This window comes from Neofelis nebulosa, chromosome 11 (assembly GCF_028018385.1).
Source record: "Neofelis nebulosa isolate mNeoNeb1 chromosome 11, mNeoNeb1.pri, whole genome shotgun sequence".
Classification (NCBI taxonomy): domain Eukaryota; kingdom Metazoa; phylum Chordata; class Mammalia; order Carnivora; family Felidae; genus Neofelis; species Neofelis nebulosa.
Window position 1 is genome coordinate 63,498,688 of NC_080792.1, and position 18,996 is coordinate 63,517,683.

The 18,996-nt window shown below is 43.8% G+C and overlaps 1 protein-coding gene across 17 annotated transcripts in view; it reads left to right on the forward strand.

Moving 5' to 3' along the window:
• LDLRAD4 (low density lipoprotein receptor class A domain containing 4) overlaps positions 1-11,401 on the forward strand; it is a 452,644-nt gene extending 441,243 nt beyond the window's left edge. For 16 of the 17 annotated variants that reach the window (XM_058692803.1, XM_058692798.1, XM_058692810.1 and 13 more), the window contains 2 exons: positions 2,505-2,558; positions 4,059-11,401. In XM_058692803.1, the coding sequence (XP_058548786.1) occupies positions 2,505-2,558; positions 4,059-4,589 (585 nt within the window). In that variant the 3' untranslated portion in view covers positions 4,590-11,401. The remainder of the gene's footprint in view (positions 1-2,504; positions 2,559-4,058) is intronic. The other variant, XM_058692808.1, reaches the window with a different exon arrangement.
• Positions 11,402-18,996: the final 7,595 nt, after the last annotated feature.

Here is an 18,996-nt window from a genome sequence, read left to right on the forward strand (position 1 = left end):
CCAGAGAGACTGCTAGAGGAGAGGGGCCCCAGACGGGGCTCTGAGGAACTCCCAACATTTTACCAAATGCAGAACTGGAGGCACCCCCAGGGATCAAGCAGTGTGGCCATAGAGGTCAGGTGCCGCAGGAAGGGAGGATGTCCCTGAAGTTAGCAAGAGAGGCCCCAGTGCTGCTAGGAGGCCCGGGGACAGGAAACCACAAAGCGCCAAGTCAAATTGATGACAAGGAGGTAGGTGTGAATTTGGTGAACAGAAGTTTGAGTGTGCACAAGGTTTGGTCTCTTCTGGACAGTTTCCCAGTTTTGCTCATTTTTAGGCAAATGAAGCCATTGAGGGTGGTTATTTCCATTTTCAGAAAATGTTCAAGCCCCTACTTCTGGATCATGTGCCTCCCGTTTCACATGGTGCCGTGGTTCTGGCCCTTATGCTGCGCACTGTGCTCTAATCTGCTGCTTTCGCTGTCGCGTGGTGCCAGTTCTCAGGATCGGGGCGGGGACCAGTGCACAGGAGCAGGACTGGCACTGAGCTCATCTAAAGGACAGGAAGAGGAGCTAGGGCAGAATTACGAGTTGTAGAAATTATCTCCGAGGATTACTTTTTATGCTGGTTTCAATATGAGAGTGACCACAACCACCCAAAGCCATACTGATTGTTTTGCTTTGATCCAGAGGAACCTGTGCTCTGAAGTGCAGTGCAAGCTGCCTGCGCCTGGTGCAGGGCCGCCTCTGGGTGTGGCTCAGCTACGTTATTAGATTCGACTTGGGGTTGTCACCTGTCGTCATGCCAGAGCCATAATGGTCCATTACATAATTTTATCGTCAGACCCTAAGCCCCAACTTCCTCTAAACACAGCTGGGCCTGATCATATTTTTGCCACTGATTCCATGATGTCCTTCGGGTATCTTAGGAACAGGTTGTATGTACTGGACAAACACACATTTAGCTGCGAAGGGAGTGTTTGAATTAGAATTCAGGCCTACAGGGGCGCCTGGGTGGCGCAGTCGGTTAAGCGTCCGACTTCAGCCAGGTCACGATCTCGCGGTCCGTGAGTTCGAGCCCCGCGTCAGGCTCTGGGCTGATGGCTCGGAGCCTGGAGCCTGTTTCCGATTCTGTGTCTCCCTCTCTCTCTGCCCCTCCCCCGTTCATGCTCTGTCTCTCTCTGTCCCAAAAATAAATAAAAAATGTTGAAAAAAAAAAAATTTAAAAAAAAAAAAAAAAAAAAAAAAAAAAGAATTCAGGCCTACAAAAGGGAGTTAGAGAGGGTTGGCCTTTGCATCTGAAGACTTAGAGATGTTTTACCTCACAGGTCTACATGTGGGCATTTTTAAGACTTCAGGAGGCTCAGTGATGGCACAGGGTCTTAAATGCATATTCCTAGGAATCCAGAAGTATAGGCATCTCCCTCCTCCACCCTCACTGCCAAGCCAAGTGTTCTTATTCTCTTTATTACAGTAATAGACCTTAAGCTAATAAATAGCCCAGGAGACACTTGCTAATAGCCAACAATTTGGGTTCAAAAGGGATAATATATCAAAATGCCTTCTAAACAAGTCTGTGGTGTTAGAAATAACCCTTAATAATATCTGTTTGCTTGTCACCTTGTCAGTCTGATCAAACATTTTTGAAAAAGATACTAAACAACTAGATGTCAAGTTAAATCTGCCTGTGTGAACATATGGGCTACAGAATAAATTCACCAGAAGACACTTGAAGGGCATTTGGGCTTTGGAAACTCAGTTTTCAGTGTGAAAGCCAACCCAGTGTGTGACTGGGTAGTGCTTTTCTTCTACTCCTGCTGCTGCTTAGGTCAAAGCTGGTTGCAGTTTTGCAACCACATGCCTTGCAGTTTCACAAGGGCATGGTCTGGTGCTTGGACCAAAGCAGTTAGTGCACATCTGCATGGGGGGTTGGCCTCCAAATAAGAGCTTAGATTCACCCAGACCCTACACAGATCCAAGTGGTGATTGAATGTGACCGTGAGGACATTTTGAATGTATTGCAAAAATACAGCTGTATAGTTTGGCACATATTTGACTTCAGAACTATTTTATTATTATTATTTGAATTTTTTGTTAATGTTTATTTATTTTTGAGAGAGAAAGACAGAGCATGAGCAGGGGAGTGGCAGAGGGAGAGGGAGACACAGAATCCAAGCAGATTCCAGGCTCTGAGCTGTCAGCACAGACCCACAAACTGTGGGCATCATGACTTGGGCCGAAGTTGGACACTTAACCAACTGAGCCACCCAGGCACCCTGACTTCAGATCTGTTTTAAAATCTATTGTGGCTAAGACCAAACCTTCTAACTTTTCCTTGTGGTCACAATTCTCTGTTTTAGATGTTAGGTGTGAAAAAGGACCAGTTCTTTAAGGGTCATTCCATATTCTAAACAGGTGTGCTGCTATCAAAAGAGGAATGTGATCCCTTGATTTTGAGTGCTGTTGTATGAAACTAATGATTTTCTTGTGATGTTTCTTGCCCACCCCCACCCCCACCCCTGCCAGGAAGGGCGCCTGTGGCCTTCAGACAGCTCCGGGCCTCGGCCAGGGGCATCAGAGGTAAGGATTTGGGGAAGGGTTGGGGGCAGGCAACAGGAGGTGGCTGCTGCACCCGTGTGTGCAGAGGGGAGGGGAGGGGAGGACAGGAATTAACCATTGCAACAAAATTGGTGGAAGGGCTAAGTGTATTACAGCACAGATTAAGAAAGAACACATTTCACTGAAGGCATATGCTGGAACCTTGGTTAAAAAGGTGGGGAGGAGTTTTTCCCTAGAATGTCCTAGGGATTATCTTTGCTCCTTATAGAAACCAAGTTGAGAATCACTGATCTTTACATGATCCCATAAGCTGCTAATAATGAGGCTTGGCAGATGTGGGTATAGTTTATAAATACATCTCCCAATTTAATAATACGACTTTTAGAGGTACCTGGCTGGCTCAGTCAGTTAAGCGTCCCGACTTCACCCCAGGTCATGATCTCGCGGTTTGTGAGTTTGAGCTCCGGGTCGGGCTTGCTACTGTCAGCACAGAGCCTGCTTTGGATCCTCTGTCTTCCCCGTCTCTGCCCTTCTCCTGCTTGCACACTCTCTCTCTCTCTCAAAAAAAATAAATAAATACACATTAGAAAAACGAATATGATTTTTAAAATAACATATTTTTTTGCCTATAAGTTAAAAATATGGTGTGAGAGAAATCAGTGGAGACATATATCTGTGTCTTTCCTCTAGAAGAAATTTGGATGGTGGAAGAAGCGTGAGGATTATGAAAGAAGTCTAGTACCTGGCTTCATTTTGGGAAAACAAATCTGTAATCATATTTACTTTGGAGTACAGAATATTTTTCATGTCAATTACTAAAAATATCAGGAAACTTTTATTCGGAATGAAACAACTAGAAAAGCCTAGAAATCAGAAAGAAAAAGAAGTCATGTGTTCTGTATTTTCTTAAGTAATTGATAGAGTAACATGCTCTATAGTATTTCATACATAGACCCAATGCCTTATACCTGCTGCAAGTACCATTGTGTGCAATTGAACTTATGCCCCACTCTTCTGAGCCACAGGTGAGAGCACGGGCGGCCCAGTCCCCCCACTCCAGGTGAAGGGGAAGGGCCTGGACCCAGTCACCTGGTGGGCAGTCCTGGAGCGCCTCCCCCCCCCCCCCCGCCCCCAACAGCGCTTTCCACTCTGTTACTGTTTACTGCACTCTGGAAATTGCTGTCATATTCTAAAGGAACCATCAGAAAATGTATACACAGCATACACAGCAACTCCCACTAAACCCAAATTCTCAGTTAACCACAGTTCTCCACAGTTAAACCATGCTAGATAAACCATAGTTTGCCCAGGTGATGTTGTAGGTCACGAGGAATAAGAAAATTACTTTTTTTTTTCCTGAAATAGTCTTTTCCTGTTGTTTCCTGTTTTGAGGACTGTTTGGAAAGTCTTCAAACTGCTGAGAACATAGATCAAGATCAAGCATGACTTTCCTTGATACCATCCCATTCGTGATCACTATTGTGTCACGAATGTCTTCAACCCTTTCCTCTTCCCTTGCAGATCATGTATGCCCCGCGGTCCAGGGACAGGTTTACTGCCCCATCCTTCATCCAGAGGGACCGGTTCAGCCGCTTCCAGCCCACCTACCCCTACGTGCAGCACGAGATCGACCTTCCTCCCACCATCTCCCTATCCGATGGGGAGGAGCCGCCTCCTTACCAGGGGCCCTGCGCCCTGCAGCTCAGGGACCCTGAACAGCAGAGGGAACTCAACCGAGAATCTGTGAGGGCCCCGCCCAACCGAACCATATTCGACAGCGATTTGATAGACATTTCTGTGTACAGTGGGGGCCCGTGTCCGCCGAGTAGCAACTCGGGCATAAGTGCCAGCACCTGCAGCAGTAACGGGAGGATGGAGGGGCCGCCCCCGACCTACAGTGAGGTGATGGGCCACTACCCTGGCGCCTCTTTCTTCCATCACCAGCACAGCAGCGCACACAGGGGGAGCAGACTGCCATTTCAGCAGGACAGCTCAGGGGGCACGGTGCTGCCCATCCAGGGCAAGGACAGGAAGCCTGGGAACCTCGTCTGACCCTCTGACGTGCACTGGAGGAGGCAGAAGCTAAGGAGGGATGAGGGCCTCATTGCCTCCGCTCCCAGGCACAGTGTTGTTCTGTTTCACGTGCTACAACGAAGTAAAACCAAATGTGCAAACGTGGTCTTTGTTTCTGATTCCTTTCAGGGGAATTGCATGCAGACTAGACTGAAATAATACAAACTTCCATCCGGTCTGACCGCAAACAGTGTTTATTTGGGGACAGGCATCAGGACGGGGGCTGGTTTTGGCAAAGGGCGGGCATGGGAACACAGAGAAAGGGATGCTTTGAAGATATCATGAAATAAAACCCACAGAGGTATTCGATTTATTTAATTATGAAAGGAGACTTTGCAGAGAAAGAGGCCAGAATGGCCTGGTTTATAATCAATTGATAAAGAAGGATGCATTATTATATATTACGGGGAAGTATTGGCCAGTTAGCTTTTTCTCCCAAGGTGTGGAACTTTTATTTTGTTTTAAAAATATGATTCAGAATTCCCGTTTTGTGTGCCAAGGTATAACATGAAGAAGTTAGATGAGTGCAAGGAGCTAATTTGTGTTGTGATGATGTGTTTTTGAAAGTTGCACTATCTAAATGTTTATATACGAGGGAACTGTTCTGTGTGGAGTTCTGTATGTTGTCTTCTCGCCTGTGGATTCTTATTAGGCCCAAGGAGCACCTGGAGTGTTCCCCATACTCACGTGAGAAAAGATGTTTGGGGTTGTAGCCTAACACATGCCAGCTTACAGAAACCAAGGCAGTGTGACAAGAGTCTGCATCATGTAGCAGTGCGTCACCGAAGCGTTTGGAGACTTTTGGATGGAAGAGAGGAAATACTAAATCCCAGCATTTCTGACGTGTTGTGTTACTCTGCTAGTCTTAGGCTGCATATTTTATTACATTTGAACCTGACACTTGCATTTATGTACCCAGTATCATGCAGTGCTGCCCCTGTCCTCCAGCAGTTTCTTCAGTAATTTAGAGGGTTTTTTTCACTGTAGCATGAAATATACTCAGACACATACATTATTTTATGCAATAAATTGTTTAAAGTGCAAGGTGGTTATTCTTAATACTGTTGAAATACGTGACTTCTCAGTGTACTCCCGTTGTCTCTCTCCTTTTCTAGATAGCAGATAGTTCAGTTCAAGCCCAGACAGCTGGTCAGTGCTCGAGAGGCAGTGGTCCCCGCGTGGCCTGCCCAGCCTCGGTGTGCCAGGGATGCCACCAGTGGCTTCTCCGTGCACAGGAAGCCCTTGGAGAGTGAATGAGAGAACACCATGGTGCAGAGCACAATAACAAGCTGTTGCATGTCACTCTCGAAGGAGCGCAGTGTTCAGGACCCACCCCAGCTCCCAGGGGAGTTTCCTTTCCCTGGGCGGTGGTGGCCAGAACTGGACAGTTACCAGATAGTGCAGGGCGGGGTCGGGGGGAGGCATGACCATAAGAGCACAGGATAAAAAGCACAACATGCAGTTAAAATGCAACTAGAAAGCTAATTTTAAATATTGTTAGTCTTAGCTTTAAAATCCTTGATATTTACAAACATTCGCTCTCATGTGGAATGGATAACTTCCTTCTGTGGAAGCTGCCATCTGGCCTGTCAGCCATAGCCTGAGAGTTGGGCCGCGCCATGCCTCAGGAGGGCTTGTCCACCGCTGCTGACCCTGGGCTGGCCAGGCCCCTTTGGCCTATGCATGTAGAACAATGAATGGACTGGAATGATGGCTTGGTGACTCTGATCTCTGCAGTTTTAATGCTGAGGCGGCACACGTGTGTTTGTGTCTGTTTGTGGGTCTCCAAGGTGGTTTCTCAGGGAGGTGACTTTGTGCTGTGGGCTGGGGGCTGGAGAATGTTCTGAACTAAAAGTCCTGTTGGCTGCTCCTTTCTGTTGCTTCTCTTGGTCAGTAAGTGGCTGGTTTTTGTTTTGTTTCCAGGATTGGAATCTCTATTAGATTCCTCCATTTCCCACAGTTAAGATCCACAGAACTAGTCAAACTCTTAAAAGGAGAGTGAGAGAAAATGTGAGCAGCAGTTGCAACTCAGGCATCAGACCTTATTTGAAAGTGTGCGTGCCGGGCGTTGCTGCAGGGATTCTGAGATCGGGCAGATCGCTGGGAGCCTGGACTTGGACCTGAAGGCTGCCTCTCCCATGCTGCATGTGCTCTCCCGCAGTTCAGCTCACTGCCTGGGTCACAGGCCTGCACTTAAGGCAGCTGGGCATCCCCTTGGCATGAAGCCTTGACTCACCCTGTAGAGGGATGGCAGCACCTATGGGGGCTCAGGGTAAATTATGGATCAGGTGTCCTGTCAGATGCAAGAGGAGGTTGGTCACCATTCTAAGCCTCACCTGCAATTTTGATAAAGGGTGAACCCCCCACCCCTATAGCTCTAGCTCAAAATGGTTTCACAATCCTTATTGTTCTACCTGCTACAAGAAATGAACTATGGTCAGAAACCGGTAAATTCCTTAGTCACTTTGCAAGTATATGAATGTTTTGCAGATGTCCACAGTATTGGCGAAGCAATTATTTAATTCAAATAACTTTAATCATCTTTCAGAAGAGGTTCTTCCCATTCTTCCACCCTGGAGAATTGCCCTTTGAGTTAAAGACACAGCCCTATCAAACCATGACTTAATGGTCCTTGAGGCTGGACCTCTGTAATGAATTAATTTAAAAGCCAAGGTCGTGAATTGAATTAATAGTCAATTTCCTTTGCCACGGGGAGAAGGTGATCCATAGCTTCTTGGAAAGTGACCGCCCTGTTTGCACAGCATTGCCCCTCACTGGCTCTGTGCAGGTCAAGGGGTGCCGTGCGGAGGCAGCTTGTACGGGGGTTAGGTTCAAGAAGATCATGTGCTTGGGGGACACACGGGTCTGGCTTGGGAACGAGATTTAGGCAATCTGTGGTAGGTTTATTTCAGTAGGGTGTTAAAAATAAAGAATTGTATCGTTCAAAGGAGCAGTGGGTGGGAAGGGGTGCTCCCGGGCATCCTGCTGTGACGTTCCCATCCATTGTCTTGGGACTTCCAGGAGCATGAAACCCAAGGCATGTTGAATCCCATTTCTAGGAACACAGTTTTCAGGAGGATATTTGCTTTTGCAGAAAGTCTACTGTTCTTGAGTCACCAAAGCAGTCCTTAGTACAAGAGATTGTGCTAAACAAATTATGTACTTAAGTAAAAGTTGCTCCATTCTTTGTGTACCTGACGAAAATTTAGTGTTAAAGGAGCTTGGCAAGCATGCCCTCTGATCTTCACCACCATATATGCATATGGACACCCAGCCCACAAGAAATTTCAAGATAGCCGAAGAGCATAGCTAATGAAACTTTACGAAGACTTGTCATGAGGACTACATTTGTATCCACTGATTGTAGCTCAAACTCTTGGGAGAGCACAGGGGCAGATGGCAGGCCTTCAGAAGCACCCACATAGGAATGTGGCACACAGATGACGGCGTCCGTCTTGGGCTTCTGAATATCTTCATTGATCTTCTTTGCCTGTACTTTGTAAGAATGGGACAGGCTCACATGCATGCGCTGCTAGAGAGCTGTTCTGACCCACAATCCGGTCAAATGGCAGCCTTCCCCTTGGAAGCAGAGTTGCCCCTGGACAAGGCTCACTTTCCATCCAGTTGCTTTTCTAAGGATTGCCTGTAGGAGGTTCCTGGGGTCGGGGCCTTGGAGGCAGGGCTGGGGGCTGTTGCCCAGCACGCTCCAGCTGTGTTTGCTGGGCTGGGGCCCCTGCTTTAGGCTTGCTGCTTAGAGCGGCAACATTAACTGCATGTCGTTTGGTATCCCTTTCATTTTTCTTCAGAGTCCCAAAGCTCAGCAGTGTGCAAAGGAAAAAAAAAAAAAAAACAACTGGGAAGGACACTTGGTTTTTGTTAACTTTTTGATTTTTGTGTGACTAAAGCAAGACATATGCCCATGCTTGGCACCAGGCAACCCCTCCCCCTCCAAGCCCACCTCCTCGCTCTGCCAGCGCTCCCAATCATCGCTGAATGGCCGTGACACAGGCTTCGTTCTGCTGACATTCACCCAGATCACCTTGGCCTTGGTGAACCTAAATAAAATGACACGACTGGGGGACGGGCTGGTGGGTGTCCCCTCCTTAGTGTGAGCAACACTGTAGGTACCAGTTGCCCATCCAAGTCACAGATGAAGAAAGTGCTTTCACCCCAGATCACAAAAGTTAGTCTCAGCAGCTTTGCTGCTCCCCTGATGCCAGCTGCCAGAGCCTGGCCAGAGGTCAGTGACGGACTGTGCGAAATACCTGCCTCACCATAGCCTACAGTTTTCAGGAACCAAGATTTCAGCTGAGGTTAGTTTACTACCCAAAGTACTGCATCTTTTGCATAGTTTAAGTTTGTAATTTACTGCCAGGGTTAGACAGTTGTTTGCTGCTGTTGCTGCTGCTGCTTCCCAGGCCGGCTGCGTCAGGAAGCTGGTGTGTGTGAGCCGAATGCCTTGCCAAGAAAGCGCTGCCTTCCTCTCATCCTCTTTCCTTCCTCTGCGTGTGCTTGTCTGTGTGCAGTGTGGTGGGGGTCCCGACGCACTACTCGCATGTCATGTCACCCATGGTGTTCCAAAGAGCTCTGCATGCCAGTCGCTTTGAAGCCCCCACGGGGTCTTGTGCTGACATCAACAGACCCAGGAACTGAACCCCCACTGCCGCACTCTGCTCCCACCTTTGTTGTGCCTCACTTACAATGGTGCTTTTTCAGTTGTCTGTCTTCTGTTTTTATTTGTAAGGTGCTGTATATAACTTGAATATATTATGCATATATCCTACCCAATGGGTAGAACAAAAAAATTGTTAATACTGTAATATAATGTATAGATACCGATTTTAACAGAAATGGCATAGAATTTGTGAATGCCTATGTGCTTTGTCCTCTTTTGTAAGGAAATTTGCAAATGGATGCATACAGATAAAAGTCTATGTAGTTTATTTTCCTATTAAATATCAATATTATAACACAAGGGAAAGAAGTCTGAACAAGCAAGCCACTGTTTATGACCAGCATATGTATAGCAATTGAGAGTTGCACCTTTGCTGTGAAAACCCTTAAAAAAAAAATCCTACAGCTTTTTGGTTGCCATTAAATGCTTCTCATTTTAATCTCTTCAGTGATGCTCAGTTGGACCAGTGTAACAGAAAAATTTTTGCAACTTGTTTTATGAAAAGATACTATGTTGTAGAATAATGAAGATGTCAAACCCCAGAGAAAAGTGCACATGTCGTTAAAATTGCAAAACTTATGTCCCGGTTAAGTAAATCAGGCTGCAGAAGAGGACTTTGTTCAGTACAGAGGCCTTGTTGGCCATCTGTGTCCCTAGTCTCTCTGTGCCTTTTTCTTTGACAAACCGAAGCTATGGAGCCAATGAACCAATGGGTTTGTAGGGAAAAAGTATCTCAGGAAAAACAAAAACACTTAGAAGACCCCACTGTTAGAAAAACTTGTTTTCTTTTGGGTTATCATTAGCAGAGAATTAGCTATCAGCCAGCCAAGTGTAGAATCTTCTATCCATTCCTGTTGGCATCTCGTGGTGATCTTGACAAACTAGGTTTTGCCAGCGGTTAGGGATTATGTTTTCAGTTGCATGTTCTGTCACACCTCTTACGCAGCATCTATCCTTCCAGCTCAGTGTTAGCCTCTGTTAGGACCTCTGCATTTATTTTCAAATATCCTGATACTAAAGAAAGAAAAAGAAAAGCCTAGCACATTTTTGCTAAAACCACTGAACCATGGGTGTGCACATCCTTTCTGGTGTTGTCCGTAAAGGCAGTCAGTGAAGTTTTGCCCATCTGATCCACAGTTCCACTCTATTCTGTCACCATAATAAATTTCATGTTTTTTATTTGCTCTGTGGTGTATGTTCTGATTTTGAAAACACAAGAGAATCATGCCCTTATCCTCCAGAAAGCAAATTATTACCGATTATCCTTAAACTGAAAACACCTCTACAATGCAACTCTTGATGCTGAAGGACTAAAGACCAGCCCTTCTCTCACTGTTCTGAAAGGGCATGACAAGATAGTTAACCTCGTGGGTGCTCTGTCCTGTCCAGCCCCCACCGTCTGCGCCCCTTGTGTGTCCTGCAGGGGCCCCTCGTGCTTCTGGTTCAGCATCAGGAGACAAGGCTCACTGCTGTCAGGAGCAACACTTCCACCCTTCCAGGTTCCATCTCTTGGGAGAACTGTTGAGCATGAGTGTCATCAGAGAATGTTCTAGACTCAGAGGTACTAGAGTGTGTTACCGCACCATTGCTTCCTTTCTACAGAACTGAGGCTTAAACTTTACTGTTAATGATACTGGTTTAATGTGTTTGTTAGTATATTGCTATTTTTCATTTCATGGCTTTCAAAAATCACATTTTCTAATTGTATTTGTCTAGTTTAAAGCTATTTTAAAACGTGTACAACACTATTCACAGCATTTAGTTCATTTAATTTTTATTATAAAGCAGCCTACTAAAAAAGTACAAACTGTATATGAACTTTTCAGTAGTTCATGTGAGCTCTGATAATCAGAAGTCATTAAAGTGTTTAACAGCTATTTGTGCTTACTTTCAGAATAATTTCCAGTTATACACAGAGAAATATTTCCAACTGTTGTGTATCTGCCTCTTTTAACTGAGCAATGGTGATGTAGTTCTTAGGCCTAAGGTCTGTAATTGCAATACTTTTAAAGATGTTGCTCTAAGTGCTGTTAGTTATGAAATCAGCTTTTTCTGCTTGTTCTTAGTGCTGTGGTCAAACCATAGCATAAAATCATTAAAAATAATCAGTGATATACATGTGTCTCCTATTTTTCTTTCTTGTAATCTTTCAAAAACAAAGCATATTATGTGGGGGGAGAAAACTACACGTGTTTTAAAACCCGGTCTCAGAGAAACATTCAGGGATTGTCCTCAAGTCTCATCATGGGAGAAGCCATTGAGAACTGCTTCACTGGAGCCCAGGTGCCTGAGGAGGGGACAGATGCCTCAGAGGTTTAGGTTCTTGGCATTGGAAGTTTTCAGTCTGTGATCATGTAGCAAAAGGACTCTAAAATTTCCTTCATTGAGAGATTATAAACTTTCCTCACGGACAAGGACAATTTCTGCACAGGAAGGAGGGGGTTGGGAGCTTGAGATGCCTACTTGATCCTGTTCACTAAACCCTGGAGTGTGCCTGTCACAGCAGAGAAACAGCTCCCTCCAACTCTCCCTCTGCCACAAGGAGTCTATACCAAGAGTCAAGTGGTAGCTGTCTCTGTGTAGGGTTCCCTGAAAGCAAAAGCTGAGCTGAGGATCTCCGTGAGGGTAACTTGAAGGGTACCCTTGTCTGGGAGCTGTTCCCAGAGGATGAAGCAGGTAATGAGAGACAAGGGAGACAAAGTGTTCATGCCCATTTCCACTGTAGGCAATTGGGGCTCAGGATGGTGCCAAGAAGCAGGGGAGGTAGGGAGACGGACCATTCTCCACTATTGAGGGTTGCCCTTTGGGGTTATCTTCCCAGCCAGTCGCCCTGGGTGAGAACAAACTGAAGACTTCTGAAGAAGCCCTAAGGCAGAAAAATCCAGACACCTGTGGTCTGGAAGCTGCCAGCAAGCACAGAAGCTGTCCCTCCTGGCTGGAGCTGTAATGACAATGGCCACAGAGCACTGGAGTGGAGTTCTCATGCCTCTGCCACAGTCACACCACATTCAAGTGGGTCCTTGGAAGAGCCAGGCACTGCTGGCTGGGGAGAGAAACACCCAGTTCTGGACCCACAGTTTTCCCAGCTAGGCCTATACTTAGCACAGGACATGAACAGAACCTAACACCTCCTCTCCATGATGATGTCTCCTTCTGCCTCAACTTCCTTGTGTCCCACCCTGGGGACCTGGGGAGTTATCTGCTGTTCTTCAGTGCTGCCAGCACGTGCCTGCCTTGGACCCCAAACCTCTCCAATCTCCCGCTTCCTTTGACCAACTTAATTCTGTACATCAGCTTGTTTGTGAAACAGTAGAGCTGCTGGCTGCTAAGCAGAGCACTGGATAATCACACTCCTCAGGCTGCCCTCTCCCTGCCCCCTTAAGGGAACATTTGGAAACACAGGGTATCCTCTTCCAGAGATCCACTCATAGTGAGCCCTGGAATAAAACACCGCATTTCTGACTCTCCATGATGATACTTGCACATAACAGTCTATAATGAGTCTGTTACTTAGAACATCATAATTAGATTGCTCATTATGCTGTTTTGCTTTGAATGGATTCTAATTTAAATGTTCATTTTAAAATAGCAGCCAAAAAGTAAAAATTTAGCATTTGCGAAGTTCTTTGTTTTAACATCATGTTTCTGTTCAGACTGTAGCTTTTACAAACCTCATTCGCCCTATTTCACATACTCTTCTAAAAAATCAGAAGTGTCAATGCTACGGCTGTAGTCACTTGAACACAGCACAGTGTGACTGAAATGCAGACTTTCAAAATGCCTTACCAGGATGTATGTATATATATTTATAGACAATTGTATACAGGAGCTCCTGTATAACTTACCTGTTTACAAAGCCATTTGCATTTAGAGTTGTGCTGTGGCTACTGTTACCATGCATCTGTAAGCATGCTTTGAAGCCGGAGTACAAAGGTCAGTCTCTAGGCTGTGGTGGGCCAGGTGACCCCAACCCCTCCTCGTCTGCTCTCTGCCCTGAGCTGCTGCAGAGTGAGGGCACTATTTGTCACTCCCATCTTTGGCATGGGCTCTATGACGATTTGGCATCTGTCCCTCCTCTGAGATTTCCTACTTACAATTAAAGGGAAACACAGGCTTTGGAGCCTACAGACCTGTAGGTTCAAATATTAGCCTTATCTCAAATTAATGTCCCTGATGGGCAGTTGCTTTTAAATGTTACCTGTCCAACAGAAATGCCCATGGGAAGCCGGGAGGATGGAGTGTGCTTGCCACGCGGGGCTCTCGATGAAAGGAGCTGCTATTATTACAACATCCATATTCTAGATTTAACTTAAAAACATTTTGCCCAATTACTATAGACCTGTAGACAGCACTTTGCCTTGGAATGCTGTCTACACCAACCACTGCAGCTTAAAATGCCAGTGAAAGAAACAAGCACCAGAGGAAATTAAAGGAGAAATTTAAAATTTTTTTGAGGGACGCCTGGGTGGCTCAGTCAAGCATCCAACTCTTGGTTTCAGCTCAGGTCATGATCTCATGGTTTGTGAGTTCAAGCCATGTGTCAGGCTCCATGCTGCTCGTGTGAGGCCTGCTTGAGATTCTCTCCCTCCCTCTCTCTCTGCCCCTCCCCTTTCTCTTGCTTTGCATTCTTACTCTCTCTCTCTCTCTCTCTCTCTCAAAGTACACTTTTTTTTAAAATAAAAGTTTCTTGAGACAATCAAAAATGGAGACAAAAAATATCAGAATCTACAGGATGCTGCAAAAGCAGTTCTAAGGACATTCATAGCAATAAACACCTACCTTAACAAGCAAGAAAGATACCAAATAAACAACTTATACCTCTAGTCTTAAGGAACTAGAAAAAGAACAAAGTGAGCCCAAAGTTAGCTGAAAGAAGGAAATAAAAATCAGAGCAGAAATAGTGAAAGAGAATAGAAAAACAACAGAAAAGCTTAACCAAACTAAGAGTTGGCTCTTAGAAGAGATAAACAAAATTGACAAACCAAGAAAAAAAAGAACAAATCAACAAAGTTACAAAATTATAAGTGAAAAGGGAAACTGATACCACAGAAATTCAATCATAACACGCTACTCTGAGCAACCATATGCCAACAACTTAGACCACCTAGAAGAAAGGAAAAATTCTTAGAAACATACAACCCACTAAGACTGAATCAGGAAGAAACAGAAAATCTGAACAGACTACTAGTAAGGAGATTGAATCAGTAATAAAAAAATGTCCCAACAAAGAAAAGCCCAGGGCCAGATGGCTTCACTGGTAAATTTTACCAAACATTGAAAGAAGTAACCCCATTCTTCTCAAACTCTTCCAAAAAACTGAAGAGGAGAGAATACTCCCAAACTCATTTTATAAGGCCAACATTACCCTGATACCAAAGCCAGATAAGGACACTAGTAGAAAATAAAACTACAAGCCAATATCCCTGATGAAGAGAGATGCAAAAATGCTCAACAAGATATTAGCAAACCAATTCAGCAGCACTAAAATGATCATTCACCGTAATCAAGTGGGATTCATCCCTGTGATGTAAGGATAACTCAACAGAGGCAAATTAACCAATGTGACACATCACATTAATAGAAGGAAAGAAAATAGTATCATCTCAGGAGATGCAGAAAAGGGATTTGACAAAATTCAAAATCTGTTCATGGGGTGCCTGGGTGGCTCAGTTGGTTAAGCATCCGACTTCGGCTCAGGTCATAATCTTGCAGTTCGTGAGTTCCAGCCCCGTGTCCGGCTCTGTGCTGACAGCTCAGCTTCGGATTCTGTGTCTCCCTCTCTCTCTGCCCCTCCCCCACTCACGCTCTGTCTCTCCCTCTCTCAAAAATAAACATCAAAAACATGTATGTAAAACAAATCTGTTCATGATAAAAACACTTAAATTAGGCACAGAAGGAACACACCTTATAATAAAGGGCATATGTGACAAGCACACAGCTAACATCATACTCAATGGTAAAAGGTTGAAAGCTTTTTGTCTGAGATTGGGAATAAGACAAAGTTGCCACTCTCACCACTCCTATTCAACACAGTACTGGGAAGTCCTAGTTAGAGCAGTCAGGCAAGAAAAAGAAAAGTTATCAGAATTGAAAAGGAAGAAATAAAATTGTCTCTATTTGCAGATGCCCTGATTTTATATACAGAAAATCCTAAAGTCACAACCAAAAAATTGTTAGAAGCAATCAACAAATTCAGTGAAGTTACAGGATATAAAATTAACACACAAAATCAGTAACATTTCTATATACTAACAATGATTTTTTTTTTCTTTTAGTTTATTTATTTTGAGAGAGAGAGACAGAGTGAGCAGGGGAGGGGCAGAGAAAGACTTTGAGGGACAAAGAGAATCCCAAGTAGGCTCCATGCTGTCAGTGCAGAGCTGGATGCAGGGCTTGAACTCAAAAACTGTGAGATCATGACCTGAGCTAAAACCAAGAGTCAGATGCTTAACCAACTGAGCCACCCAGGTGCCCCTAACGATGAACTTTCTGCTACCAATAATGAACTTTCTGAAAAAACAATGAAGAAACTGATACCATTTATAATAGCATCAAAAACAATAAAATACTTAGGAATAAATTTAACCAAGTAGGTAAAAGATCTCTACTCTGAAAACTACAAGACACTGGTAAATTTAAGAAGACACAAATAAATGGAATAGCATCCCATGTTCATGGACTGGAAGAATTATTATTAGTAAAATGTCAATACTACCAAAAGCCATCTATAGATTTAATGCAACCTTTATAAAATTTCCAATGGCATTTTTTATAGAAATAGAAAAAAACCCTCCTAAAATCTAGATGGAACCACAAAAACAAAAACAAAAACAAAAACCCAAATACCCAAAAGAAATCCTGGGAAAGAAAGAACAAAGCAGGAGGCACCACATCTCCTGATTTCAAGCCACACCATAAAGTTATAGCCATTAAAACAGTATGGTGCTGACATAAAAACAGACCAATACACCAATGGAAAAGAATCAAGAGCCCAGAAATAAACCCAAGCATATATGGTCAACTAATATTTGACAAGGGAGTCAAAGACACACAATGGAGAAAAGATAGTCTTTTCAGTAAATGGTGCTGGGAAAACTGGATATTCACATGTGAAAGGATAAAACTTGACCTCTATCTTATACCACTCACAAAAATTAATTCTAAATAGATTAAAGGCTTACAATCTAAAACCATGAAATTCTTAGAAGACACAAGATAAAAGCTCATTGGCAGAGGACTTTGTAATGATTTTTTGGAAGTCACACCTAAAATGTAAGCAACAACATAAGATACAAACAAGTGAAACTAAATCAAACCAAAAAGCTTCTGCACAGCAAAAGAAAACCATCAACAAAATGAAAAGCCAACCTACTGAATGGGAGAAAATATTTACAAACCATATAGCCGGTAAGAGGTTAATATCCAAAATATATAAAGAACTCCTACAACTCCATAACAAAACAACCCAATTAGAAAATGGGCAAAGAACTCCAACATTTCTCCAAAGAAGATATATGAAAGCTCAACAGGTACATGAAAAAATGCTCAATATCACTAGTCATTAGGGAAATGCAAATTAAAATCACAATGAGATATCATGTCACACCTGTTAGAATGGCCATCATCAAAAGGACAAGAGACAATTAGTACTGGCAAGGATGTGGAGAAAAGGGAACCCTCATGCACTGCTGGTGGAACTGTGAATTGGAACAAGCCACTATGGAAAACTGTATGGAGGATCCTCAAAAAATTTTTATTTAAAAAAATTTTTTTTAACATTTATTCATTATTGAGAGATAGAGAGAGACTGAGCATGAGCAGGGGAGGGGCACAGAGAGGGGGAGACACAGAATCCAAAGTAGGCTCCAGGCTCCGAGCTGTTAGCACAGAGCCCGATGCGGGGCTCGAACTCAAACCGTGAGATCATGACCTGAGCTGAAGTCGGACGCCCAGCCGACTGAGCCACCCAGGCACCCCTGGATCCTCAAAAAATTAAAAATAGAACTAGCATATGATCTAGTAATCCCACTTCTGGGAATATATCCAAAGGAATATATGAAAACACTAACTCAAAGATATATGCACCCCTATGATCCCAGCAGAATTATTTACAATAGGCAAGACATGGAAACGACCTAAGTGTCCATCAATGGATGAATGAATAAAGATGGTGGGGTGGTGGTGGTGCTAATGTATGCATGCACACACAGTGAATATTATTCAGCCATTAAAAAAAAAAAAAAGGAAATCCTATCACATGCAACAACATGGATGGATCTTGAAGGTATTTTGCTAATTGAAATAGGTCATAGAAAAACAAACTATATGATCTTACTTATATGTGGAATGTTAAAAAGCAACCAACCAAAAAAACCCTACCAAAGTGATAGAAAAAGAGATCAGGTTTATAGGTTACTGGTGGAGGGGGGGAGGGTAGGGTATAGGGAGGGGAATTAGAAGAAGCTCGTTCAAAAGGTACAAACTTACAGTTATTAGATAAATTAGGCACTAGGATGTACTACACAACCTGATGACTGCAGCTAACCCCGCCCTATGATAAGTTTTTAAGAGTGTTGTCTCTCATCACTTTGTTTTTTCTTTTTATTCTGTCCATATGAGATGATGAATGTTAACTAAACCTATTGTGGGGAGCATTTCACAATATATACAAATCAAACCATCATGCAGTACACCTTATAGAGTGATGCATATCAATTATTTCTCAATAAAACTGGAGAAAAATAGTCACTGATTTTAATGCTCTGGCAACTAGTACAATGTAGGTTTGAAGTATCCAATGTCAAGATAAAAACTAAATCACCAGCCCTAAAATTTCCTTCCCATAGGTTTTATGTAAAACACATGTTTCTCCCTACATTATTATAGACATATACAGATTTTCTGGTTAATGAACCACATTGCGGGGCAGGGAACAGGGTGTGTGTGTCTCTTATAGTCTTAGAAACAAAATGTGGAAACCCCAGGAGAGAATAGTTTGGTGCTCTCCATTTCTCACTCTGATGTTTCTTTCTCCATGGGCTAGTCTCTGCCTGCCAGTGTTTCAGCCAAACACAGCAACAGAGGCAGTGAGGCCAGATGTGGCAAACTGCCCAGTGCTCTGCATTCTGACAGAGGGGCTGCTGCCCATGAACAAGAGCATATCTGGTTCTCACCACCTTTGCTGTTCAGCTGTGAAGGATGCACGTGTGCTATGTGAGTGACGGAAGGACACAAGGCAAATACAGCACAGCAAGTTTTAGACTATCAGGTCCACTAATGTCTGAACACGTCTCTCTGCACAGAAAGTATATAACAAGACAACACTATGAAGAATACAGCTTTTCTCTTCAACACCATACTGCATAACCGCTCACTGGTGTATGATGTGCCAGGGTTTATATTTGGTCATTTTCCTGGGACTCAGTAAAGCCAACCTCTGTCCTTTGGTGAAACCTGTTCTTAATGAGGGATATACTGAACTTATCAGTGCTAAAAATTTCCACAAATGCCAGCTTATGATCGCTTCAGATATTCCAGTGATAGGCCCCCAAGTAAATGGAAAATTCCAATCTGAGCTGGCTCTAAGTATGCAACAGATACAGGCTCAGACATCATGACCACTAACGCAACCCTCCACACAGGAACAAAAGGAAAAAGCAAACTCCCTTTTACCAAGGGGATAATGTGGGATTTCCTAAGGTCAAATCCTCT